At 35.4% G+C, this 27,924-nt stretch overlaps 1 protein-coding gene across 1 annotated transcript in view; it reads left to right on the forward strand.

Annotated features, from left to right (window-relative positions):
- LOC136025071 (fibroblast growth factor receptor 3-like) overlaps positions 1-27,924 on the forward strand; it is a gene marked incomplete in the record, with an annotated part of 144,394 nt that overhangs the window by 24,112 nt on the left and 92,358 nt on the right. Inside the window, 1 exon segment of the mRNA XM_065700770.1 lies at positions 1,305-1,406. Coding sequence (XP_065556842.1) covers positions 1,328-1,406 — 79 coding nt within the window.

Consider the following 27,924-nt stretch of genomic DNA (forward strand, 5'->3'; position numbering starts at 1 on the left):
TTTTTCCACTGGAAATCCGCGGAGAGATGGGCAACGGTTCAATTCTTTTCTTAATTTCTTATAAATATTTTTAGTAGGAAGCTAGCTTTGCTTGCTATGCTCGGAGTTTTCCGTTGCATTTTCCGCCCAATTGTTATGTTTGTTTCCACGAGATAGGCCTAACAGAAATTTGGTAGCTAACAGTGTTACTGTAAAAAAAAACAAGACTTAAAACGATTAAAAATTATTGCTTTGCAGCCTTTGTAACATATTTCTTGTGCAAATTCACAAATTACTGAAAACCAAGGCCATATCCAAGCCCCCCCCCCCCCCACCGAAAAAATCCCGGATACTACCCTGCCGAAAACACAAAACAATATAGGATTGTCTTTTGTACAGGAGAAACACTAAGTACTTGTGATTTTTTCTACGGTTTACAATTAAAACATTCTTGCTTCTTATGCGTGGGTTTTGTGTTTTCAGTAAAGTGCGAGTTTTGCACTATTCTATAGAGATAAGAAATATCATCAGTCGTTTTATTTGCACTAGTTTTTTATATGATTATGTTGCTTAGGCTGCAAAGCAGTAATTTTTGTTCATTTTGTGTTTCAACTTCATTATTTTCTACCACAAAAAAATTACTAAAAAAGAATACTATAGGCCTATATGACAATTAATTAGTCCTTCAAATTAGTATGTTCTCAAAAAATAAAGGGAACAGTGGAGGGATTAATGGAAAATTATTCAACTATATCTTTTAAACAAATTTCCACGGACACTTTCATGGACTTGTTGCCTTCTTAGATATATGCCATTAAAACCCTTATGGTGAAGGGGGGGGGTAGATGATTGTGTCAGGTGGGTTAGACACTTAAAATATGCAATAATTCTTTGGTTGTTCCTTAGATGCTCTTTCGGATCAATCTTGAGGTCATGTCCTTCAGTTGTTCCCCTTTGTGAAGGTATGGCAATTGAGCTTTTGAAATTGTAAATAAACTCAATAATACTCCAGAATTAAGATCTTAAACAATATAGGAATACGAAAGGGTTCATTGGTGAACTTTTTTTTTAAGGATCTGCTCCTCCTACTCACGAGTATATTCTGATCCCTTCTTTATGTTTTGACTATGCTTATGAATGGAAGCTGTACATATTTTATTATTATTTTTTTTTTGACTCGACAGTCTTGAAGTCAATACCTTTTAAACTGCTTATTATAAGAGACCCATACTTGAGTGAACAAAAATTAAATATGTGAGTGATTGATTTTGACTGGCCATTTTTCATTCTTTGTCGCTCAATGATTGAAATATTGCTTATTTCAGGTGGTTGATATTTTCTCGTTAAAATGCGTCCAAGGTCTATATTATTCTTGGTCATGTTGCTGATGATATCGAGGAACATTTCTGCCGCCAAAAAGCATAAAGGTGAGAAGTATTTTCGTAAATTTTAAGAATGAATTGTTTATACTGGGGAACAGAGGTATTACCGGAGGGACGGGTGGGCTTAGAGACAAATGAGACAAGGTTGCCTATCGACGCCATTTGATATAAATATGAACTTCTAGTCTTAGCTTCAGAAATATTTAATCTTATATTTTAATAAATATAATTTCCAGTTAGGTTTAAAAATGTAACCTGGGTTTACGAATTTTATGATGCATAAACAGGATTTACCTTCCGGACAAAATGTATATTCTTTTTCTAGAGATTAGGTAATTAGGTGGACACTTTTTAGGTGAAATTTGGACAGTTTTATAAAAAAATTTCAGTGTTATGTGAACGAGTAGTTCTTTGATCAAGGATGGTTTCTAGGCGCCAATGATTCTGTCCAAACACTTTTGAAGTCGAAATCTCCATTTTTAGGTATTTTCATGAGTGGAAAAAAGGATATAACGCAGTTTAAAAAAAAAAAAAAAACAACAAAAAAAAACCAGATAAACAGAAGCTTGAAAGTGCCTTAAAAACGAAATACGATATAGGAAAACGAACAGAGGCTATAGGGTAGAGCTTTCTTTAGTTAAAAATTAACAATCGCTGTTTGACTAGTCACTTGGTGAATGTTCCATTGCTGCAGCTGGAATTCTCAACTTTTATATTTCAGGCCTAAAAGTGTCTTACAGCATGAAAGTTCAACATCTATATGTTCCCCATAGTTACAGACAATGAGCCTTTTGCGAGAGAGGTTAAAAGCATTTATATATTTAAATAAAACAATCTTGAACATGTGTGAATTTGCAAAGCGAGAAAATTTTCATCGCAAAGACCTTTAATATTTGATTAGCATTTCTAGTGATTGTACAAAACTTCAGTGAAACTACTAATGGAAACTTAATTGTTATATAAAACATTATTAGGAACTTATCATATTAAGAACGGGATAATTTTCATAAAAACTTTTTAAGAAAGTACTTTATTTTAGTGTATGTTTAATTTCGATAATATACTTATCACCTGAAAGTGTTAATGGTATGAAGTTGTGTAGCCTACTTTTTTGCTGTTCTCATACTTTCATATTATATCGGTGACTTTCCTCATTCTTAAAATGGCATTGCCCATTAGGAGAAAGTGTTGCAGTCAAAAGTTTTAATAACTGTTAGTTTTTATTAGCCAAAAGTTTAAGAAATATATTCGCATTTATTTTATCGAATAAAATCTTACTGTGAAAAGAATCCCAATATTTTAGTAAGTGTGAAGTTCTCATGTAAGATCAATTTTGTCGTATATCCGCTCGAGATGACATCAGTAAAAAAAGACTCAGAATTTCAATCTTTCCAGGTATATTGCTCTATACACACAAAGAAAAGAAGGAAGAGCATGAATAGAAATGTTCATTCTTTAAAACTGATTTTTCTGAAAAATCTGACCGTATTCTGTGAATGAAATACAGATAACACTAATCATCCTGTACTAACTTTTCGAGCAGATATTAGAAAGACGGGTGTATTTTTTAGGCGTGATTTTTCCATTTGGCGTACGTGATCCAGTTACATGAGCTACTGTAATTGCAATTTCCGGAGTTGTAGTTTCTCTCTTCAGTTGCTTGTGAAGGTATTCGTTGGAAGTTCTATCTGGATAAGTCACACCAGCTATACGGCGGAGAAAATTGGTCTCAAAGGCCGAAATTCTGGGTTCTTCCACGACTTTTAGTGTCCACGTTTCGTAGGCGCAAATGGTAACATGGATGATTAGCGAGTAAAAGAGTCGGAGCTTTGGTGGCATTGATAGTGCTTGTTTTTAATGAGAGGGAACATCCTCTTGGAACTTGTATTTTCCAGAGCGAGACTCTGTTTTATGTCATCGGAAGTCGTAACAGTTGTTGTCTGATGATAGTAGGTTCCATAGGTACACGAACTTCGTTACCGATTAGACTTCTTCGCCAGTTAGTACGATGTGAAGGAAGGATGGATTTCGGTCTTTTGTGGTGCGCATAATTTTGTCTCCTTTGGGTTTATTCGCATTTCGAAGCTATTCGATATAGATTCAAGTTTGGAGGCTTGGACCTGTAGGCTGGGCTTTGTTTCTGCTACCTTGTCGTGGTCGTCAGGATAAGCTAGAGTGTTGATGTTAACACAGTTAACGGTTAATCTTAAGTAGTTCTTGGTCAGACGCAGTATAGCAGACAAAAAGAGTTTGAAAGGTTGCAGAGAAAGGATGGAGCCTTGCAGCACGCCTGCAGTTGTTGTAAACTCATCTGTTCAGCTTTCTAGGTTCCGAACGTAGCTGTGGTAGTTGCCATGCATGTTTTGATTATGTTGACTGTATTTTCAGGAACACCGTAGTGGGCCAGTGTAGGCCACAGTCAATCTCGCCATACTAGATCGACGACCTTCTTGAAATCGAGGAACAGCTGGAGGATTTCTTTGCCTAATTCAAAGTACTTTTCTGTGAGCTGCCTCAGACCTAATCAGTGTCTGATCTAATCAGTGGCAGACCGTCCAGGGCATAAATCAGCCTCATGATTGCTGATGACATAACCCGTTATGACGGTTATTCGGCTTAGGGGAATCCTTATTATGATTTTAACTTTGATAATATGAAAAAAACTTCGTTTTCTTAAAGAGTTAAAGAGGCTGCGTCCCAAAGTCGAACCTTAAAACGTACAGGAATTAGAAGAGGCAGTTGGGGGGCTGCCGCCCCCCAAACCCCCAGCTTTTAAAGACTCTTTTGTACAGGTTTTTTGTGGGGGGACTTCATTGTTACTAATTACTAGTTTCGGCGCAATGGTTCTCCTGTCCTCTTGTGTTTAACATTTTTCGAAGTTATTCCATTATTCATTCATTTCAATTTTTTGTTAATTAAAAGAGGGCCTTTCCGAAGCCAAGAGCTGGGGGTTAGCAAAAAAACAAAAAACCTGTACAAAAGAGTCTTTAAAAGCTGGGGGTTTGGGGGGCGGCAGCCCCCCAACTGCCTCTTCTAATTCCTGTACGTTTTAAGGTTCGACTTTGGGACGCAGCCTCTTTAACTCTTTAAGAAAACGAAGTTTTTTTCATATTATTTCTGTACGTTTTTCTACAATCCATGGTGGATGTAATTTAATAATTCCTGTACTCCTCGTCTCTCAAATGATAAGCTGTCCAGGTGTTATCAAAATTTTTTTGATGTTGTGAAAAAAAACCGCCCGTAAGGGACTTGAACCCTTGACCCGAGGATTAAAAGTCTCACGCTCTACCAACTGAGCTAATAACTTGCATGTGTGTAAATATAACTTCTCAATAGCTTTTAAAAATTTCAAATTAACATGGGCTCTTACGGAGAGAAATCCGTTAATTAAATAGCTAATGGGTGGTTTCTGGAAAACAGGGAAGGAGTTATCGGATCAAGCTGAAATTTCGCGGATAAGCTCCTGGGCCGTAGGGGACCTTAACTTGTGAATTTCAGCCCGATCGGACAACGTTAAAAGGGGTGGGGGGTTGGAGGGTCGAAACTTTCGGGGGGTTAAGATTTTCCTACGAAACTTTCATGGGCACTTACTCGGAGAATTCCGCATCGAATGAGTCTTCGTACACCCAGATCCGATGTCGGATGTGACCTGTAGGCGTCTAGGAAAAAAAAGTAAATGAATTTTAAGTGGCTATGCGTGGTTTCTGGAAAACAGGGAAGGAGTTATCGGATCAAGCTGAAATTTCGCGGATAAGCTCCTGGGCCCTAGGGGACCTTAACTTGTGAATTTCAGCCCGATCGGACAACGTTAAAGGGGGGCTTGGGTTGACAGGTCGAAACTTTCGGCCAGATTTTCCCCATGAAGAAAAAGTTGGAGGGGGATGAAATTTTGCAGGTTTCTTAGTTGGAGCTCGGGCTACGAAATGCATCCCTCCCCATCCGTCTGCGACCACTGGAACCGAAGATCGCTTAACATTGTCGTGTGTCGCCTCTTTATAGAGGCACGAGTGTGCCTCCTTGATGACTTATGAAGTCAATGGGCCGATAGTTTTCCCACTCATTTTAAGGGCCTTTCTTGTGAAGCAGTACAAAGACCAGCTTCTTCCACATTTTTTGGGAAATAATCTGCCACGGCTGCTTTATGTACTATATCCTTTTGCAGAGCGGACCCAACTTTGAACAGGTCGGCTGGACCATCAAGGCCGGGAGCTTTATTGATCTTGAGACTGCGAGTGACCTCTCATCTCTCTTAATAAAGGTGGAGGGCTGGGGTTGTTTTTCAGCTAGAAGGATCCCAGTAGCATGGTAGGGTTGCGGTTAAGTAGTGGATTCAGTTTCGTAGTGTCTTTTTGTCTTTCTTTAATAGCCTCGCTGTCACTCATGGGCCTACTACCCTTTTCCAGGACATTAGTGGCGGTGGCGTTTTTTTTTTTGGAGAGTTCATTGACTGTTTTGTACATCTTGTGGCTATTTTCTGATTAAGGTCATTCTCGAAGGATTTGCCCTTCTCCCTGTTGTTGTCTATGAGAGCTGTTTGAATCTTTTTGTTCACCATCCGTTCTACCTGCTTATACATGTCACTGCTGTCCCAGTTTCTGATGTATTTTTTTTTTCTAAGAAACTATATCAGATATGATAAAATCCTTCTCATATGGTGTAAAACTTTTTTTTTATCTTTTTTGACGTTTCAAACATTGTAGATACACTACTTTGAGATTGTGAAACCAAATAGAACCCAATTTTTTCATAAGAATAACTAATCAAAATTGTCTTCGCTTTAGGACGAAACAGATTTATAAGAACAATTAAGTCGAGTGAACAAGCTTATGTCTCGCTTCAGCAGTTCTTTGTTGAACACGTGCGATGTTCAAAATGTTAAGGGGGCAAGAGTTGCACGCCTATTTAGGGTAACAAAACTCCCAACTACCTGAATAGTTTCGTCTGACACCTTTTGAAATATTTACGAGGAAAGCAATCATAACACAGGTAGAAAAGGTATGTGTAAACTAATTTGCTGTCCCTTATTTGCTTCCATTCACCCATTTATATAAACGAAACAACACCTCCAAGGTATGAAAGATGTATGCCAGGATTTTTGCTTTGTTTTGTTTAATGTCCAACTTCATTGAAACACTTTTTTTTATCTATTGTTCGTAACTTATACTGTAACCTACAATCTTATCTATTTTTGTCAATATTAGAATTTTTAGACTGTAATTCAAGTGTTGGAAATAAAAATCAAAGATCCTATTGCATAATCAAGTATACAAAATCAGTACCATGCAGACACGCACAAAGATGAGACCGGGTGAGGCCTCACTTTAAAGGAATTCCAACTTTTGACTGAAAGCTTTGAAGAAAAAAATGATTGGAAAATAATATTCTAAGTTAGAAATATCTGAATTCGCAGAGATTAGTTGGCAATTTCTAGCATGAATCATCAAGTTTTGTTAGCTCAATTATATATTATCCACGGACCTGCTGGGGCTAGAGGCACTACTGGGCTTTATTGAGGGGGTCTAAAAAGAGTATTTGCATACCAAGTAGAGTGCCCCACATGTGGTAGAAGCGCCATGTATGACATAAAGAGGCGCAACGTGGTTGAAATATATTTTGTTTAGCCGAATAGGTTCGGCTTTGATGTGTACACCAGGCGACAGAAAATGGATGACCCCTCGGCTCTATAACGCAATACGAGCATCGAAGTTACATCGAACAATTCTCAAGAACAAACCCAAGCTCAATAAAGCGCATATGGTTTGACCAGTCTCTATACAACTAGAAATTAGACTGCACATAGAAACAAGTATAGGTTTAAGAACTTCGTGGGTTGGATCTTTTTTTCATACTGAAATCCAGTTGTATTTCTATTTTTGAACGCCAGACATCTGAACTCAATTTACTAAAAGCTGGTTTCAACCAGCCAGTTCCCCCTTACTTGTTCGTGGTCATTCAGGACGGACCTGACTAAATTAAGAAATGTGTGCTGTTTTCCAATTACGGTGCCGTGAGTCATGGAAGCTAATTAGACTCATTCTATCATTAAATTTTGAATCTTCGCCTTTTGTGGATATGAAGGTAAAGATGCAGTCCGCATTACAAGATTATCTCTTCAGCCATGCTCTTTTAATTTATGAGCAAAACGCTTTGCAATGTACATTTCCTCGGTATGCTGTTTATTATTTGACGAACAGTGTATGGAAATGCCTAAATGCAAAAGGAGCCATGCGCACGCCAAAAGGGTTAAGTTGATTTCACTTGAATCCTTGACTTTGCCCCGAAATAATTAACTGAAGGTTATTTTTCTTTCCATATTTCCAGTGCCCGTTTTTTTGTCACTAGTGGGGGCCAACTGTAACATTTGTAACATTTCAAGACATTCCCCGTAAAATTGTTTGCATTTTGTTTATTTTTCTATTATTTGAGTATGTAAGCCATTTCTGTGCATAGGATGTTCAAAAGAAAGTTATAGACAAAAGAAAAAAAGCAATAAAGCTGACAGGAAAAGCAAGGCAGATATATATATATATATATATATATATATATATATATATATATATATATATATATATATATATATATATATATACAGAGGTGTGCTCAAGGTGGACTAGGGGACAGAGCCCTCCTTCCCCCTCAAGAGAAGTCGTGTTGAAAAAAATAACATACATATACATAATTCTGTATTTTGATAAACTTAATTGTCTATTTTGACAAGAAAAATTTTGAATAAATAAAAATTTCCTGGTTTAAGCTGCATTTTGAGTAATTACTGTGAATTTAAAGACTTATTTCTTGGCAATTTCGTGGAAAATCAGTAAATCTCCTCTCTTAAGAAATAGGAGAGTTAAAAGTTTCTTTTTAGTTTATGTACGGTATTGTAAAATCGATACTTAGTCGTAGGCGAATAGAGAGTCAAGGCCCTTCCCCTAGATAATTCCTCTATATATCTATATATATGTAAGTCTATATATACACACAGATATATATATATATATATATATATATATATATATATATATATATATATATATATATATATATATATATATATATATATATATATATATATATATATATATATATATATGTACGTCTATATATACACACAGATATATATATACACCCAGCGGAAAGTTAAAAAAAAAAAAAAAAAAATGAATTGTGCTCTAATTTTGGCGACCCGTCTTTGAGCATACCATCAAACTTTGGATTTACAAGTGGATACCCATACACGGTAGTGTTGATGAATCATCCAGCTTCTAATTAATGGTTAATAGGAGTAAGCACAGCTTTTTTTTATTTTGATTGTTACTTTATATTAAAGCCGAGAAAAGGGCCGAATGTTCTATAACTGAAAGCTTAGTTATGGGGTTTAACTGCACACCAATGCTTCTTTATCTTACTCGGGCCAGATTCTGCATAGAAGCATACGATGAAATATATTTCTGGAGGGGCAAAACTGTTTTATTCTATGAAGAATATAAGAAACGAGGATGAAAAGAAGAAATACTCTCGAAATTTTGCTTATAAGTACTAATTTTGCCCTTTACTTTCGTCACACTTTTTTTGTGCTGATCAGCAACAGGGCCAGACACAGGTTTTCTGTTGAGGAGAGGGATGTTAAATAAGGAAAAATGCATGTTTAGCTCTTTATTGGCAATTCTTTAGTTGAGTCTTGGCTATTATATCATTTTTATCAGTTTAATTAGGGGGAGGGGGTAAGTGTAATACCCCTGGGCCCATGGGTATGGCTATGAACATAAAAAACTATCATACTAGTAGTACTTACGTGTTATAGCGACCACACTTTGTTCTTGATCTATAATGAAACCGGTTCTCTGTGTCCACTCGGAGATAACAGTTTAGCCTGATGGAGATAAATACTATGCTGGTATATTTTCATTAAATATCGTAGAGGTGGTTAGGTATTTAGTATAATGCTTCTTCTCCGTTGTAATTCTCCGTTGTATTTCCCATAATTTTGTTACCAGGGTATTATGTTTTCATTATATTTTGGTATATTTCATTAGGTGTAACCTAACTTTACTTTTTTGATGTTGTCTCTATAACACATAGGGACCAGTTTATTTTACATATTTTAATCAGTTGGGGATAAGCTTACTCAATATCTTTGAAGATTAAGCTTTAAGACTTATCCTCAGTATAGATAGATATAGATAAGTGTATTTCAAAAGCCCGTGGGCCATATATACAAAAAAATATAAATAAATAACAAGCAAACAAGGAAATTAAACAACAGTACAAATTACAAACACGCGCAAAAACAGAATACAACGCGAAAAATACATAATCCAGCAACAAAAGAAAATTACTTTTTCTTCTTTCTAAGGATTTATCCTTTATCTATATTCACTCCCACTCGAAATGTTGTGGTTGGGTTACTATTTTGCAGAATACCAGGAAGCATCAAATTAATCCCATGCAAATAATTTTCCCGGAAATCCAAGAGCACCGGACATTTCCGGAGAAAATGATCCAAGTCTTCATCCTCATTTTTACATAGGGGACAAATATACCGTGTATTGTTCAGTTTTGCAAACCTGTAAACTATTTTGCCAGATTCAATTTTTAAAGAGATGTAAATTTCGTGATGTTGTCTAAATCTGTCCTTGGCGACGCCAGATGATCAAGTTGTCCACCGGACCATATTTCAAACTTTCAGCCTTGTCACTTAAACGATACAAATTATGCGGAATTATTTCCTAAAGACCGACTTCTTCTTGGATGAGTGCTTTACGTCATATCTTTTCAGATTATGTTTGAGAAATATATTTCGTTTGTTGGGTATCAGCAGGTTATATCTCATTACTTTAAATTTTGCTGCAGAGAAAACCATTTTTATATACTCCTGAAGGGCTTTTTTTGTATAGATGACTTGACGCAGATATGAGTTATTTTGTAGATGACCAATTATTTTTTGCAAAGAATAAATTCAAGAAAATAGTGAACTTGTAAAACAAAGCGAATAAAAGGCTCACAAATCTCCTATTCGCTATTTTGGACTGCTGAGTATTTTCGAAGCTATAAGCTTACGAAAATTTCGGAGATTTTGAACACTTGTAACTAGGAATCCATTTCCTTGGTTCTCAACAGATACGAAATCTACAATCTCGACGTCAATTTCACATTAAGCTGCCAAATCACCTCCAATCTTTATAAGATTTTAATTTACGCAATGAATTTTCTCATATGATGAAATTCGAAGTTTTCAACTCTTTTTACAGCACATTTTATAAGATTATAAAGTTGGGGATCTACTTTTGAAAATCTTTAGACAAGCAAGCCTTTAGTTTCTCTGGCAAAACACAGATCTGTTCTTCCATCCAAATTATTTTGTTACTAAAAAAAAATACTTGTTTCTAAAAATTAATAGAAGTGTAAAAAATGGGTGGGGTATTTAAAAACAGAATCTTTAAACGTAAATAAAGACTAAGCAGTATTTTGAAGTTAAAAAAAAGGTATAAAATACGGAAGTGTAAACCACAGAAGTTTTCCACAACAATTTTTTAAATGAAGAAATTTTGAAACTTTATATCTCTATTCTTGGGATATTCTGGATTTACGGACAAAATCTGTTTGTAACATATTACGATAAGGTTTGAGCTGTTAGATAAGTGCACTAAACACAGTTAGTAACAATTTTTTTTAGGTCCTTCATACTCTAAATGTTAATAAAAGAGTTTTAAAGAAATTTTTAGGCTGGCTGAAGCATGCCATATATGGCATCTTACGCTGAATGCAAAACTTGCAGAGTAAAAACATAAAACGCGTTAGGACGTGCTTTGCGGTATAGCAATAAAACTTTTATGCATTATTTTGTGTTTTCAGTAAAGAACTAGTTTTGTATAATCCTACGAACATTGAGAAACATCATCAGGTTGTTCATTTACGCTAGTTTTATTGATATCTGTTACATAGGCTGCGAAGCAATAATTTTTGTTTGTTTCAAGTTTCAACTTCGCTGTTTACCTTCATTAGAAAAAGTTTGATTTAGTTCATAAAAAAAGAACGATGTAGAAACTTAGAACACCATATAAGATTACAACTGCTATATCCCCCCCTCGTGTTTGTGCTTTTATTAAGTATTTAGATTTATTGATAAAGACTTAGTTTGCTGAAAGAACAAGCAATTTTCGAGGAATCTGTTTATGCATGAATAATAAAGATTTCAGATGCATATAAATCTGAAAATACCAGCCAGCTTTAAAAATGAATGTACAGTTTTTAAAGGTTTTTATTTAATATTTTGAATTTTTTAGGTAAATTGATAAATAAATATATATATAAAAAGCAGTTCTTTTTTAATTGGCCAGCATTTTGTTGCATTGACCGGTAACTTATAAGTTGTTGAAATAATACCCTTAGAACCTGTTTTTGTTATTCTGGTCCCCCTTAAGAGTAGGAAAGTGCAATATTTCTTCTTTGTTTTGTTATAACAGCAAGTGGTCTTCGCATTTTCTGTCGTTAGTTTACAGGACTTATTGCGATACTTATCTGTTAGCCAGTACACATTCGAAAACTTGGATATACAGGGAGGGGCTTAAAACAACTGAGACACTTGGAAGATAGATAGGATATATATAATTTGGGCTGTATATTTGCTCATAAGGGGAGGGGGGGTTAAGTGTAGCGGAGACATATGCAAAATATGACCTAGCCTAACCGAAATACCAACTAAATATTAATCAAAATATAGCTAAAATGTAGTATTCCACTAAGTTGAAGCTAATTGTCTCCGTATACAAACAGCGATAAACCGGTCATTGTCTGATTTTATAGATCCAAATTGTCTAGTTTGTACTGGCTATGTTCTGTACGTACTGTAAGTTCTCCCTGTACGTTCTAGTAGAGCCCTATGTCAAAATACTTTGTAATTTCCATTCCTGCATTACAAACAACGATGCTTGGTGTATGCCCTCTTGCTCAAATCTCCTCCCCCCTTTAGTTCTCTTTTTTTATAATATTTAAGGATCAGGGTTCGAGTTGCTATTATTTTTTTCCAGTTGGGTGCTATCAATATAATATTTATTTCGCATTAGCAAAAAAGCAGGTTGTTCCCAATTTTCAATTGGGAAACACTACATAACGAGCCTTTTGTTGCCTCACTTACGCTCACTACGATCGGCAGCTGGAGTCCCATGCATGGTGTCATTCTAAGTTGGGTTTTCTGTAACTGTTGAGTGATTTTTTTTTCTTTAGATTAGGCTACACCCGTTCTCCTGGACCAAAGGCTACTCAGCAAAAAGTTACGTTTCTAGTTTTAATAGTTTGATAATTCATTCGTTCTTCATTCAGGGCAAGGAGTGAATAGTGAATTCAATTCAATAGTTTTTAATTCAATAGTGAATTATTGCCTCGCTCTTCTCCTTTGCCTCGTGACAGTTGGCAGCTCAGTCCTTCAGCTCTCATACGTTTGCTAACGTGACTTGATATTTTAACCCTTTTTTTTAGATTTTCAGTGTATATTTTACCGGTTTTATACCGTCAGTCGGGTATAAAAAGAAATTTTCTCCATAATTGTAAATTTTTAAAGAGTAACAAAAAAATCACTACTTTTTTATTTACCCTCTGATAACCGTAAAACAAAAACGGATTGACTTGTATTGGTTTTAAATATCGATCTGTTTTTGTTTTACGGTTACCAGAGGGGGAATAAAAAAAGTTGTGAGGATTTATTGCTCCTCTGAAAATTTATAATTATGGAGATACGTGTTTTTGATACCCGACTAACGATATATAGTCTTTTTAGTATTTTTGCAAAAGATTTCACGTTTCTAGCTGGACATATTTGTAGATAAAGTCATTTGATATTCATGTTCAAGGATAGACCAACCTGAGGGCAGAAATCTGGATTTTTGTTGCACTAATTGATTCTGAGACATGTAGACTTTCATTCTAAAGAAGATTAAAAGCAATATCTGTAGGATGTCATTTTGATTTCCTTCCAGCTGGTCAACATTCCAAATTTTAATCATGGTCATCTGTGTCTTCAACAAAAGGGACCAAAAGTCCAGCCTCTAGACTCTAATTTGAAATCCCATCCGCTCCTCATCTGTATCAAATTTCTTCTTGAAATATCTATTCTGTCTTAAGTGGACTTTTTGAGGCGACATGACGAGTTCAGAAACAATCCCACATTTTGACTATAATCAAGGGACCTTGTACTACATAATTATGTTACACATTTGTGTCAGATGTGTTTGAAAATTGTTTAAATCATCCGTGTTATTTCTTTTAATTTACTTCTCAAAGTAAATTCCTAAATTGCTACAGGTGTTGCCTAAACTGTTGGCAGATTCACACCCATTGAACAGTGTTTCATCTTGCCCCCCCCCCCCCAAGAGCAATATATTAGCTTTTAAGATGGATTTCTTTTTAATAGTTATATTTATGTTTTCTATTCTATTTACTTGTTCTATATACATATTTCTAAAGCCAACTCCAGAAATCGCTTATAAATTACCAGGGGGCGGGTAGATATTTACTTCTGACCGCCAGACCGCCCTTACTATGAAGCACTACTTCAAGGTATATAATGATCTCTTATAAGGTCATCTAGGTCAGAATTTTTTCTTTTTTAATCTAGAACTATATTTTTAAAAACAGTTCTTAAAAGCAGTTAAGTTTTGAGTCGAGGGCGCGAAGGTATGCTTCATGAGTGAATCTGTTTTGTCTCCGTATGGAAGACATTGTGCTATTGAAAACGAAGAAACTTCTCATTAATTTTGGGTGCTAACCCTGCCCTTTTCTGGTTTGGCGCCATTCTAATCTCGAAAGGTCTCTAATCATCTGACTCGCTCCTCTTGTAATTATCCTATCAACCGAACTGTTTTTTCCATTTTATATTTGTAATTTGCTATGTATAATTTAGGATGGACGACTCGAATAAAGTGCTCAGCCCAGGATTAGAACCCGTATACAATTAAACAGAAATTACGTTTACCGCTGGGAAGTATTTATCCTAAATTGATATACACGTTCTTTTCAAACACTTGTATATTGCAGCAATCGTTTATCTTCTTTATATAGCAAATAAAAAAGGTACTTGTTTTACCTCTAAATTTGAGACAAAGTTTGATTACGTCTTCTGGTGCTTTCCTGGTGCTGTTACATCTCTATGCCTCCCCTTTACCACACGCAGGGTGAACCCCTACACCTGTCTCTGACAAGGACCCTGTCATCGACCATTTATATCTATTTTTTGTGCACGTGCATTTTTTTGTGGGGGGGGGGCACAACTTTGAAATCAGGAAAAAATGTAAATCGTATGGAGATTAACCAACAAATTTCCCGGGAAATAGTAAAAATCCTAAGAATCGGAGATGTTGAGCTCAGACCAGAAGATCCCCGCCCGTGTTCTACTTGAGTCACAGTTGTGTCTACTCTTTCCTCTAAGAAACACTTCTAGTTTTCTACAGAAAAATCACCTGTTTATCCTCAGTTTAGTTTTCTATGTGGTTGTACACATTCCGAAAAGTCTCCTTCCTTTATACCCCAGTCTTCGCTGGCTGTTTTTGTAGGCACAAGTTTGGGCGCATAATTTCTGTGAATATGGGTAGTAGCTTGTCCTGCTTTCACCACTAGGGAGGGGATAGTTTTTGTCACGAGGCCTTGTCGTTAAAATCGCTTTTTCGCGGCATCTTTAATCACATCGCTTTTTCGCATCGTCTACTACTGACCCTGCTGGCTTCTTACTTACACTTCGAACTGTTTGAAAACCGTAACTATAATTGATGGAAGTATACACCTAAAATTTTTTTATGTTGATACCAAATCGCAGAAGGTAATGCGTTTAGGGTTACACTCAGGGTCGTATCCACGATTTTTTTCAGCGGGTATTTTACACAAGGATTTTTTTTCGGGTCGAGGTGGGTTACAAAAAAACCTCAAAAAACGCATGTCAAATTTGTTCATATCCATTTTTGTTATGTTTTTACGAGTCGGACAAACATTTCGGGGGGGGGGGGGGGTCAAACCGCTTAACCCCCCCCCCCCGGACACGGCCTTGGTTACCCATCAAAAGCCATTATTATGAGAAAATTAGCGCAATTTTAGAAAAAAAAATGGAGGAATACGATTCCAGATATAGAACCATCTTGAATGAAAATTATCCCATCTAGTGTGACATATCTAAGAATATTAGGGGAAAGGTTCTAATCTCAAATCTTCGAAAGTAGGAATTTTCGTATGTTTCACCATTCTCCCCTATTTTACTATTGATGTTTCATTAGTTTTTCCTTCTTTTTACCAGGGGTGACTGTCGAACTTTTCAAGTAACGAAGACTTTGTGTCACATCAAAAGTGTCGATTGATGCCATGCTGTTCTGCAAAACAATAATTATGGCCAAAATTAGGTCAAAATACTATCAAACAAAAACTCGTAGGTAGTCAGTCGTTTGAGAACTCGGGAAAATGATCGTCTTAACTTTCTAGTTTGTAGATTGGTAGGGTTCCTACCCTTTTTTTTAATTGTGTCCACTTTTAGATTTTTAAAAGATGTTCACATTCCTTCTTTTTTATCCGCAATAATTGATCAATAAAACACAAAATAAATGATTTGACAATATATTTTCGGACTGAGCAAAAGTGGCGATATAATCAACTATTAACTTGACAATTGAGCTTGTTTATGCTCAGCAAGTGTTGTAATTCTTGGTTGAGTTTTTGTCAAGACTAGTATCCATGTCACCTTGGACATGGGTTTGGTCCTCATCTACACATAAGTTAAAAATCTAATTTCACGGAGGTGACACGAGGCAAATGGGGCCAATAATCGAAAAGAGAGCATGGAAATATTACAAGACGGCTGCTATGAGAAGTGTGGTTCTATCCCACTTTCTAGGGCTTTAGTCTGAGATGAGCAAAAGGTTGAGATGGCTAGGGCACGTTCTGCGGATGAAGGATGACAACTGTTTAGGGCTAAACGGAAAGCAGGTCGTCCGCAGTTTGGGTGGGAGGATGTCGTAAAGAAACACTTAAGGGGAATAGGAACTTCCTGTGAGGGTGTAAAAAGGAAGCTTTGAATATATTGGGATGGAGGAGGAGTGTGCGTAGCTCTGATGGCCTCAGGCGGCTTGGTGCTGTGGTGAGTTGTTAGTAGTAGTAATAGTATTTTTCTTCATCAAATGTATCACATGTTGAGAAGGCAATGTGTTTTTGTTCCTATACTTCAATTAAAAATCATCATGCACTTAATAAGGAATATAGGGAACATCCAAGGATATATTAAACTGGTTTCAAACTAAAGCAGTTTCTTGCTAAGCGATTCAAGGAAGAGATATTCGAAAGAATTTCAGATTCAAGAGCATGGAGGGTGGTTACCAATGTCCTCCCTTAGATTATCTACGATTCTCGATTTTAATCCATCTCAGTTTCTGTGTACCTGTGTTCAAACGAGGTAAAGTTTCCGAGATTTGCTTTGCGGCATCAATTTTGTTGCTTTAATATGAAACTAGGGACTTTATCTTTGTAGTAAATAACGGAATGTTTTAAACGTTGTAGTTGTAAACATAAAAAAAGAGAATAACTTCGTGATCAGTGCGCTATATTTTATATTATTGACATTCGTCAACAAAGAGTTTAAGTTAGTGTCAAATCCCATGAATGAGTAATGCGGGAGCCGGCAACCTTCCCTCAAAAATTCTCCATGGAAAATCCCCCGGTAGAAAATCCCTCCGAGATAATTGTCCCAGACGCAAAATTGAGCTGCCAAAGAAAAAGTACAAAATAGGTGTCTCAGAATGCCAATCAGATGCCCTAAGGGATAACAAAAGGGCAAGGTGTGGAAGACAGTTTTGGGACAGGAGCTTCCGGAGGATTGAGCATCCTTCAAAGTCTCTACGACCACGAGGAGGAGGTTGGGGCTGAGGAAGGGACAGCCGCCTCCTATACAGAATAAATTCTGCTACTTATCGAGTATAATATTGCTGATTATTCACAGAAATCAAGTGGAAATAAATATCCATTCTATATCCCCCCTTCCTTTTCAACTAATTCTGTATTTACCTCAAGGCTTAATGAGAGTTTGGATTTTTTGCATTAAGTTGCATCCTTTGTGGCATCTGTCCCTTTCTATTAACAGCGAAAAAGGGCTTGGGAGGGGGTGGTTGCCCTCCAATTGCTTTTGGAACTTAAAAGGGCACTGGAACCTTCGATTTCCGATTTCCAATTGAATGAGCCCCCTTCAAAGTTTATACGACCACCCTTCTTATATAAACCTTATATCTTAACAATGGACAATTTGCATAGCTTACAGTCCTTGTCCCGGGAGCTCAAACATTCAGTTAAACTTTCTACTTTAAAAGTACACTTTTTTTGGTCATTTTTTTTTTATTCAAGCATTTCATTCAAATATGTAAAAAATTGATGACTGGCTCAAATATTAAGAAAAACGAACATCGCGTATGTGCCGCATAGTTGATATATAGTAGCATCCAAGGCAGATATAGTATTGCAAATGTGAACTGGTGGAAAAGCCTAAAAACTACATTGAATTCATTAAGCCGTCATAGATTAACCAATCAAACCTTCAAAAAGTATAAACATGACAATGTTTGTGCCTAAGAATTTTACATGGACGACCCAACTATCTAGATAATACAATCAATTCATCTACATCCCAGTCAAAGAAGTCAAAGAGCTATGCAAAACAGCCTAGTATCGCCAACCGATCTGATTCGATGCATTATTAGAAGCAGGAGCTTCATTTAAGATTCTATCTAAGCCTTTGCCACTTTCACTGTTCGTGCCACCACCATAGTTCTACCCATGGTTCTGCAAGAAAAGGGTTATCAATATTTAATTACCAGCATGGGTTTCTGCATAAATACACCAGCCTCTGTGAGCACCCATGAAGAGTTGGCAATTTTTGTCGTTGCTGGAGGGTGGCCAGCACTATAAAAAGCAGTCAGCTCAAATTCTTGTTTGGAATTATTAACGAATGGCCAGCTTGGGCTTATCCTAGTATTGTTTTGACTTGCTAATTTTTCATCAGTCTCTAAATTTATTTTGCGGCTATATAAATCTTACGAGCAGGAGGTTGTTTCCTGCTGCGATTTCTTAACAAAGACTTTCATCTAAACTTTATATAATAGAGGCTTGCTACAGTTAGTCCTGAATCTGAATTCAAGATCTATTTGCATAGGCACTTCAGGACAATATCTACCAACGACAATACCTCTAAGAACGCGTTTGCAAGCAGCCAAAACACATCCCAATGAAGCTTTGAGCTTCGACAATCTTTGAGCTGAGATCGGAGCAACATAATAAAATCTCAAAAGATTGACTCCTTTCAGGCTTCATCCCACTTCGCCTCCCACGAATTATTTGATGTATTCATTAATTTTCTCTCATCCCGAAAGAAATTCATGCGTATAATCATTTAGGGTATTATTATTATATTGTCCATATATATATATATATATATATATATATATATATATATATATATATATATATATATATATATATATATATATATATATATATATATATATATACATATATATATATTTATATATATATTGCTCGTATAAAAGATGTTGCTCATATCTACGTTCTTCCTATAAATTCCACCATCTGCAAGTTCCAAAACGGCACTAAAGACGTCACTTTTAGTGCCATGTTTTAAGTGGAAAAGCTGAAGCTATTGGGCCAGCAGAATTTATAAGAGTGATGTTGAATGGCTTATTTGAAAGCTATTGCTCATATCCACGTGTCTTTTTTTTTTTATCAATTCTACCATTCGTAAGTCCGATATAACACTGAAAACAACACTTTTGGTGCCACTTCTTAAGTGGAGAAGTTCTGAAGTACAAACCAGGTGCTATTGTAAAAGTTGTGTTTCAGAACCCCTAAGTGGGGGTTTAAAAGAACCCCTCCCGTACACTCCCTTCCCAGCCCCCTTAGTAGGTTTTTTTAAATCGTCTGCTCATCAGTAAGTTACTGAAACATTAGCAGGCTACCACACCATCATAGATAGATGTTTAATGGATCAATTAATAGCTATTGTTCATATTTACTAGGTTTTTACAAATTCTACCATCTATTAGATTTCACAGATTTCAATGTTAACTTGTTTTTGGGGAGAATTTGCAATGAATTCTTTGTCATGGTTGAAGCATTAGTTGCAATCTAGCATAAAGCGAATCTTAGCCCATAGTAAATAAAAGTTAAAAAAAATTAAATGGTCTTTTTTTCTTCTTTTTTCCAGGCCTGGTGGGTTACTAGAACATAATAGAGAGATGCCTAAGAGCTCATTCAAAAGGTATTTCGTATATATACGTGGTTTATACAAATTCCGCCGTCTGCAAGCGTCACATGGCACGAAAAAAGGCACTTCATACCGGTCCTCAAGGGGTTGGGCTAGCGGGCTTCCAGGATATATTAGATAGATTTCTGGTTGCTCATATAAAAAATATTGCTTATATCGACGTTCTTCCTATAAATTCAACCATCTGCAAGATTCAAATGGCACTAAAAATGGCACTTTAGGTGCCATGTCTCAAGTGGAAAATCTAGGGCTAGTGGGCTGCCAGAACTTTTAGAGTGACTTTAATGGCTCATTTGAAAACTTTTGCTCATATCTACGTGCTTTTATCAGTTTTACCATTCGTATGGGAGATGAAGCACTGAAAACAACACTTTTGGTGCCATTTCTTACGTGGAAAATCTTGCAAGTATAAAACGGTATCATTGTAATAATTATGGTCCATAACTTTTAACTGGAGGGTTGCAAGAGCACCTCTCGCTTTTCTTTCTCCAAGCCCCCTTAATAAGCTACGCACTTAGAAGTCCTACAAACACCAATATATTAACTTACGTTATTAGAGCGGTTCTATTAGTACAGCGGTGTACTTAAAATTAGATTATCGTGCGTTTGATTCCAGCTTGGATTTTTTTTTTCAATCGTGGTTTGTCCTTTCTTATGATTACTTTTCAGATAATCCACTATTTTTGCAAATGTGATCCACTCATTTTTAAAAGAATATCCTGGGAAGGCTCATTTTTAACCTATTGCTCATATCTACGTGCTTTTCTTCTATTTTACCATCCATAAGTGCCATATAGCATTAAAAACGGTGCTTTTGGTGCCACTTCTTAAGTGGAAGAATTTGGAAGCATAAAACGGTAGAATTGCAATAATTATGGTCCAGAGCCCTTAACTGGAGGTTTATAAGAACCCCGCACATATACTCGTCCTCCAGGCCCTCTTAGTAAGTTTCATAAATTGCCTACTCATCTTAAAAGCTAAAGACTATTGCGAAAACAAATTAACTAAAACTAAAAATCTTTCAAATAAACATCTAGGCTACGAAAAATTAAGCTTGAATGATCAACAGTTTTGAATTGAACCTTCAAACTGCACTCGGAGATGAAGCCTTTGTGCTAGTTCTAATGGCGGTAATGGAGGGGAAGGGACGTCCTTGTCCCCTTAGTTTTTTTGCTCCTACCTAGTCTTGGGAAACACCATTTTTGGTCATTTCATTTAAGGAACACTTTTTTTCATTCGAAAACAACCGAAACAATGGGGGAAACGACCGGAAGTGCATTTTGTGGGAATGTGGTATCGAGTCAAATTTATAATAAGCGATTAGGTACAAATATAAGCTTTTAAATGAGCTCTTAAACAGCTTTCTTTATGTTACAGTTGTCTTTTAGTTTTTGCTAGTCAGTAGGCGATTTATTTATTTATTTATTTATTTGAAAACCCGTCAATCATACGAAATGAAAAAGACAGAGCACGAACATATAAATGTAAGAAAATATATAAGAATATATCAGAAGAAGACTCAACTAGAAAGAGACTCAACTAATAAAAGGGCAAACAAAATAGCACTAAAATGAATAAAACGAAAACAGATCTATTGTAAAAGGAGATTATACCAATCGTGATATACTATTTTAATATTATGTCTTTTGATTAAATTTTCAACTGCAACATGAGGGTCGGTTATGTGATACTTTTTAATGAGGATTGGGTTTCTGTACCAGGGAGGAAAATGTAGGAGATATTTAGCAAAACGGAAGAAAAGCGCACGGATTTTAGACAGTTCAGCCTTCGAGAATAGTTTCCAAAATGGTGCCAGGTAAAGAATATGAGGTAAAACAGTAGCGTTGTATAAGCTGGCAAGGAGGGGGCGGCTAAAACGGAATTTAGCAGAGACTATGGAAGCATACGAGCCGGAGATTTGTCGATTGAGGTGTTTGATCAGTAGAAGACGTGTATGCCTTAGAGACGAGCCAATAGGGACTCCGAGGTAATTTATGTGGTCAGCAGTATTCACGAGATTTTCACCAAAAAGCAGTGAAGGCACGTGTGGTGTTTTTTGCCAATTGAAGAGAACTATCTCGGTTTTCTCAGTGTTAAAACTGAGGCCAAGTTTTAGATATTCGGTTTTAAGCGTTTCAAAAATGTCAGAAGCTTTTTGCAATGTTCTACTTAAGTTCAAGACGTCGTCGGCGTAGCATACTAAGGAGGTGTCAATAGAGGAAAGAATGCATGAGGTTGGGCAAAACCCAAATTATAGATTTATAAAACCCAAAGTTTTTCCGAGGGAAGTAAAGAGCTAAGTTGAAACTTAAAACGGATAAAATTATTGCTTCACAGCCTATCTAATATATATCAATAAAACCAGAAACCAACTATTTGGGTTTCCCTATACTTTTAGAATTATAGAAAACTACCGCTTAACTGAAAACACAAAATAATCTAAGATTTTTGGTACAATAAAAGCAAACTCATTAAGAGCACTTTACAGAATAAAAGTATTATCAATTCCTTTTAAGATAAAGCAACAATCCGTTTTAGGATTGTTGCTTCATGTTTTTTTTTTTTTTTTTTTTTTTTTTTTTTTTTTTTTTTTTTTTAATTTGGTGTCACTTCTGTACAATGGCTCCGTTCAATGGATGGCTCTCGTTTTGGTTCTGAAAAGGACATGTCGTGATTAGTTTGTAGACAATTCCGAAGTAAAGCCATCTTGATAGTATTAGGACTATGGACTAGCTCTAGAATTTTATCATAGCTTGAACTCACTGTTGTATAGAAAGAAATCCATTTCCAGATCCCCAGATCATCGGATTTCCAGAGCTCATATTATGCCTTATTTGATCTTCATTTCAAGTAACATAAAGCATATTTTTATACAATTGAAGATGGTATATTACTCACTATTGCTATTATAGCTGACGAGACCAAAATGCTATCTGATAAATCAATTCCAATATTTCCATGTGCTGCTCAATTACTTTGCGGCTATTAAAAAATATATAATTTTATGCTTATTTTTTAAGGTAATTTTAATTGTATACTGAAAGTTATTAATGTCATAAGTGGTGTAAGACTATGAAAAACTTTACAGATTCGTTTATTGTTGTCTGGCTACATACACATTTTTGACTTCCAAATCAATATTCTTGTTTTTTATAGTTGACTTGTGTGTTTTCAGCAGGGCGCTGGTTTTCTAGAATCCTAAAAGTATAGGGAAGCATAATTAGTTGGTTTATTTGTGTTAGTGTTATTGATATATATTAGATAGGCTGTGAATTAGTAATTTTTGTCCGTTTTAAGTTTCAACTTCGCTCTTTACTTCCCTCGGAAAAACTTAGTTTCTTATAAATTAATGAAAACCATAGAAGATCACGGGGGAAGTGTATAAATAATAAAATGTGTGGGTTGTGTCCCCCTCCCAATGAACATGCTTGTATTGAAGACAAACCATGATAGTTTCAAACCTTTAGTTTTACATGTTTTTTTTTCTCTTTAAGTTCACATTTTAACAAACGTTGTTGGAACTATTGAGCATTCTATTTAGTCAAAAATTCGGCATATATATATTTCGTCGGAACTAGCCGAAAAATACCCTTAAAACTAGCCTAACTCTTAAACTAGGAAACCTTACTTCGCCACACGGATTATCCTTGTTGAATTGGATACTTAGAGCAAACGTGTGGATTTTGAGTTTTTCACAAGAATAGTCCTTTTCGCAGACCTAAAGGAGAAAAATACCCACAAAGGCTTCTGTGCAAGCTGAATAACGTGGCTTCATATTGTTATATTTTACATAATATTATGTTTGGTTATCTTTGAGCTAGATATTATTTTAAATAAAATCTTAGACCACGCAATTCATTTCTTTATATAATCAGTCAAATAAATGGTATAAAAATTGGTGAAAGTTTTAATTTAAATTTTTAATATTGGAAAAATATATATGCTAATAAATGCTCGAATATTTTGACTTCTCGTCCAAAAGCGTTATTAACGAAAAAAAAATAATTAATAAACATATCTTTTTATTTTTTTCCCGTTGATGTGAAACAGTTTTTATAAATATTTGCCTGTCTTGATTAAACGTTTTACCCATTATTGTATATTTTATTTCATTTTAATTATGTTGAGACATCGTTATATCCTGTCTCGCCTTCTTTCTATGAAATAAACATTATTCCCTTCCAAATGCAACCACTGGACGCAAAATACACCGGAGGAGTCTTCTTGAATTCTAGCTCGTACTTGAAAACTTTTTAAGATGCGCTCTTCCGTTTTTGGTGCGACGATATTTTAAAGCCTAAATATGCGAAGTGAGTTTAAAAGCTTATAAGCCAGCTCGTAAAAACAGACGAGTCGGTGAGTACGCTAGTAGTCGAGCACATGCAAATTTTTCACATGCTCAGTAGCCAACTAGCTGGCGTGTGTAAATCACGTGTTGTAGTCTTTTGTTAAGGCTAACAACTAGTACGCAAGCTAATGTGAGTGCACTTGGCTTTTGACTGAGCTAACTCACTAAAAAGCCGATGGTGTTTAAAGTCTCACCGAAATAGTAGCTTCGATCAAAGTCGCAAAAATTAAATATCTTTTAAAATAATTATGGACACGAATGAAATATACCCTGGATATTATACTCTCTGTTACTGAATAAATCGTGTTTTTCTTCATGGCATTCCATATGATTAATTTTTTTTTTATAGCAAAGCTACTAACCCATGAGTATATTAAATTGAGAAATTAATAGGTGAATATTAAATTGCAGTTCACGTCATACAGGTGTGCTGAAGGTATGTTACAAGTTGTCAGAATTGTAAAGGAACGTTGTGAAATAATTTTTGCTCATACAACAATTCACTCATTCAGCCTTTGAAGTTATCAGGTGGGTTCTAGCCTTCGAAATTCAGTTCAAGGCCCTTTTCGATCGATATAATTCGTTAAACTTGTGATTAAGGCTCAATTTTATGTTTTTTTTTTTTTTTTTTTTTTTTTTTTTTTTTTTTTTTTTTTTTATGAGGGAGCTCATTTGCCTTTTTTTTGTTGTTAATCTAAAAAAACTTTTCCACAACACAAGTTTTTCAAATAAAAGAAAATAGCTCCATTAAGCCAAGAATGAGCAAAAATAAAGTCAAATAATCTTCTAAGCGTAAAACTACCACAAGTCACTATCAATAAATAAACGAAACTCAAAAACGAACAGAATTTGCAATAAATAGCCGAGTAAAACTTGAAACGAGCAAAAATTAACATGAGTAGGGTCGATAACCATGCCTTCTCAAGACCAGAGCCCAGTTTGGGCTCTGCAGAAAAAAAACAAAACAAACAAATGACCTTGGTTTGTCAGTTTAGTTGACATATACTGAAATCACTTCTTTAAGGTTTTGATAATTTTTTATTTATGAAATTAAGAAAGGTGAAAACATGCTCCTTGCTTCTTATTTTCAGTTGAAATAGCTTGTTTTTTATTTAATAAATACCAGAAATTCATGTTTAATGTAGCCAATTTATTTTCTGTGCGTTTGGACAAATGGATTTAAAATAAGAACACATTGATGAGAACTTACTCTTGTTCAGTTTATTGGTTTTAGATTAGCTTTACAAATATTCTTATATTGAAAAAAAAACTCCCGAAAGTCGAAGCAGTATTTAATTGTTTAATGTTATAATGAAAGAAAAATATTTGTATGGGAATTTGATTTACTATGTCCACCAATATATTTAGAACAAATGCAGTGGCTTTTTAAATTAGTCTCCTTGAAAGCAGGCACGTACGCAAGAAATTATTCTAGGGAGAATGATAACTTCGAAAAACGGGCAAATTGTATATATATATATATATATATATATATATATATATATATATATATATATATATATATATATATATATATATATATAAGTTGTCTGTGTGTGTGTGGGTCTGTCGGGTGACGTCATGTTTGTGTGTTGACTGACGTCATGTTTTCGACTGACGAAATTACAGACCGGGACATCGGGACACAAATGACGACCGGGACACCGGCACATAGGGAATATAAATGACGACCGGGACACTCAAAGAGAAAGCGACCGGGACACAAGGAATGTTCGATTAGCAATCACCATCAACAAAGCACCGGGACACAAATGACGACCGGGACACAGGGAGTATAAATGACGACCAGGACATAAGAAAAAAAAAACTAAAAAAACTAAAAAAAGGGTAAAAACTACAAAAAAACTAAAAAGAAAAGAAAAACTAAAAACTAATAAATAAAAAGAAAAAAAAGAAAAAACTAACGGGGAAGCCGGGGGGCACAGGGGGATATGTAAATGACGACGGGGACACAGGGAACGTTCGATTAGCAATCACCATCAACAAAGCTCAAGGGCAATCATTAGAATCATGAGGTATAACTAAAAAAACTAAAAAAAGGTAAAAAACTAAAAACTAAAAAAAGACCAATTCAAAAACGAATGTATATACAGACCGGGACACCGGGACACAAATGACGACCGGGACACAAGGAATATAAATGACGTCCGGGACACTCAAAGAGAAATCACAGACTGGGACACCGGGACACAAATGACGACCGGGACACAGGGAATATAAATGATGACCGGGACACAGGGACACAACTACAACGGGGACGCCGGGGGGCACAGGGGGATATATAAATGACGACGGCAACAAAGGGAATGGTTGATTAGCAATCACCGTCAACAAAGCTCAAGGGCAATCATTAGAATCATGAGGTATAGATCTGAATACGGATTGTTTTCCCATGGACCATTATATGTTGCATGTTCAAGAGTCGGTAAACCTGACAATCTATTTATATGAACAGACAATGGGACAGCAAAGAATGTTGTATATTCGCAAGTTTTACGTAGTTAAAAACACACATATATATATATATATATATATATATATATATATATATATATATATATATATATATATATATATATATATATATATATATATATATATATATATATATATATATATATATATATATATATATATATATATATATATATATATATAAATATATATCCATTCCGCTCAAGTGCCCTCTTTTAACAAATAAATATTCACATCTTTGATATCACGTTCCTGTTCAAATATAAAACACTGGACAGAAATATTTAGTGCCCGAACACATCAAGTCTACTGATAGATACACTCAGATTTATTTGGCGCCACCTATGTTTAACTTTTCAGTTGAGAGTTTCAACGGATTAGTGAAAGTAAACACGAAAGGGTTTTTAATGTTTATTCTAAGATGGTCTGTACTTATTGTGTATTTAAGGTTTTCCATCCACTATGCCAATAGAAGGAGTTGGTGGCGTATCACCTAGTCACAGCTGCAAAAGGGTTGCTTAAATAAAATAAAAAGATTAAGGAGTTGGACCTAATAACGAAGGGTGATGTTTTCTATAGATAGGCTTTGGTTGGCGTTTGTTGGATAATACACTTGGTTAGTACTAGATTTTAACAAAGTTTTTCTGATTTGCTAATTTAACTTACAAGGTTTGATGTTGCAGAAGCTACAGTATCCTTGATTTTCGCGTCGCAAAAACTACCAAAAGATCTAGTTTTTAGAAATGTTGAACAAGCTCTATAAACGGATTTTGACACGAGTTTCTTCGCCTGACAAGCAATTGTTTTTCGAACAATTCATTGCCAAAGTCTGGTTTAAAATAAGTGGTATTATTTGTATGTATTATGACTTTGGCCGGAAGTTTTGCTTAGAAGAAAAATTTCCTGTGTACAAAAAATTTCCAGTGCATTGGAAGTCTTGTGCATTCACTCCAAGTTTTAAGCGGATGAAAAACTGGTGCAACGCCAAAAGCATAATTCATTCTAAAAATTTTCGTTTGACGTCGCTACTAATATGCCAGGCTTTCTTTGATAGAGAACCATTCAAGGATTAAAAAATATACATAGTCGTGTCCAAAACCAAAGGACTTATCTCACCCACGTAAATAGAAACCCATTAAGTAATGGGACTGAATTCGAAAAAAAAATGGAACAAGCAAATCGTATGGAAAATCCGTTAAGAAATGTAGAGAAATTTTAAGAATCAGGTTTAAAAGCCTTACCCCTAATTAACTGTCTGATGTATCCCACGTTTTCGTTATGTTAGAGGAAAGTGCAAATTAACATTTTGGGGTTTTGTGGGGACAGTTTATTTGCTGGGGAGTTTAATATGAGTTTTCTTTTTATATATATATAATTAATTTAATAAAAGACTTAAGATCAGCAGATACAAATACCTGTTACAA

This window comes from Artemia franciscana, chromosome 3 (genome assembly GCF_032884065.1).
Source record: "Artemia franciscana chromosome 3, ASM3288406v1, whole genome shotgun sequence".
NCBI classification, from domain to species: Eukaryota; Metazoa; Arthropoda; class Branchiopoda; order Anostraca; family Artemiidae; genus Artemia; species Artemia franciscana.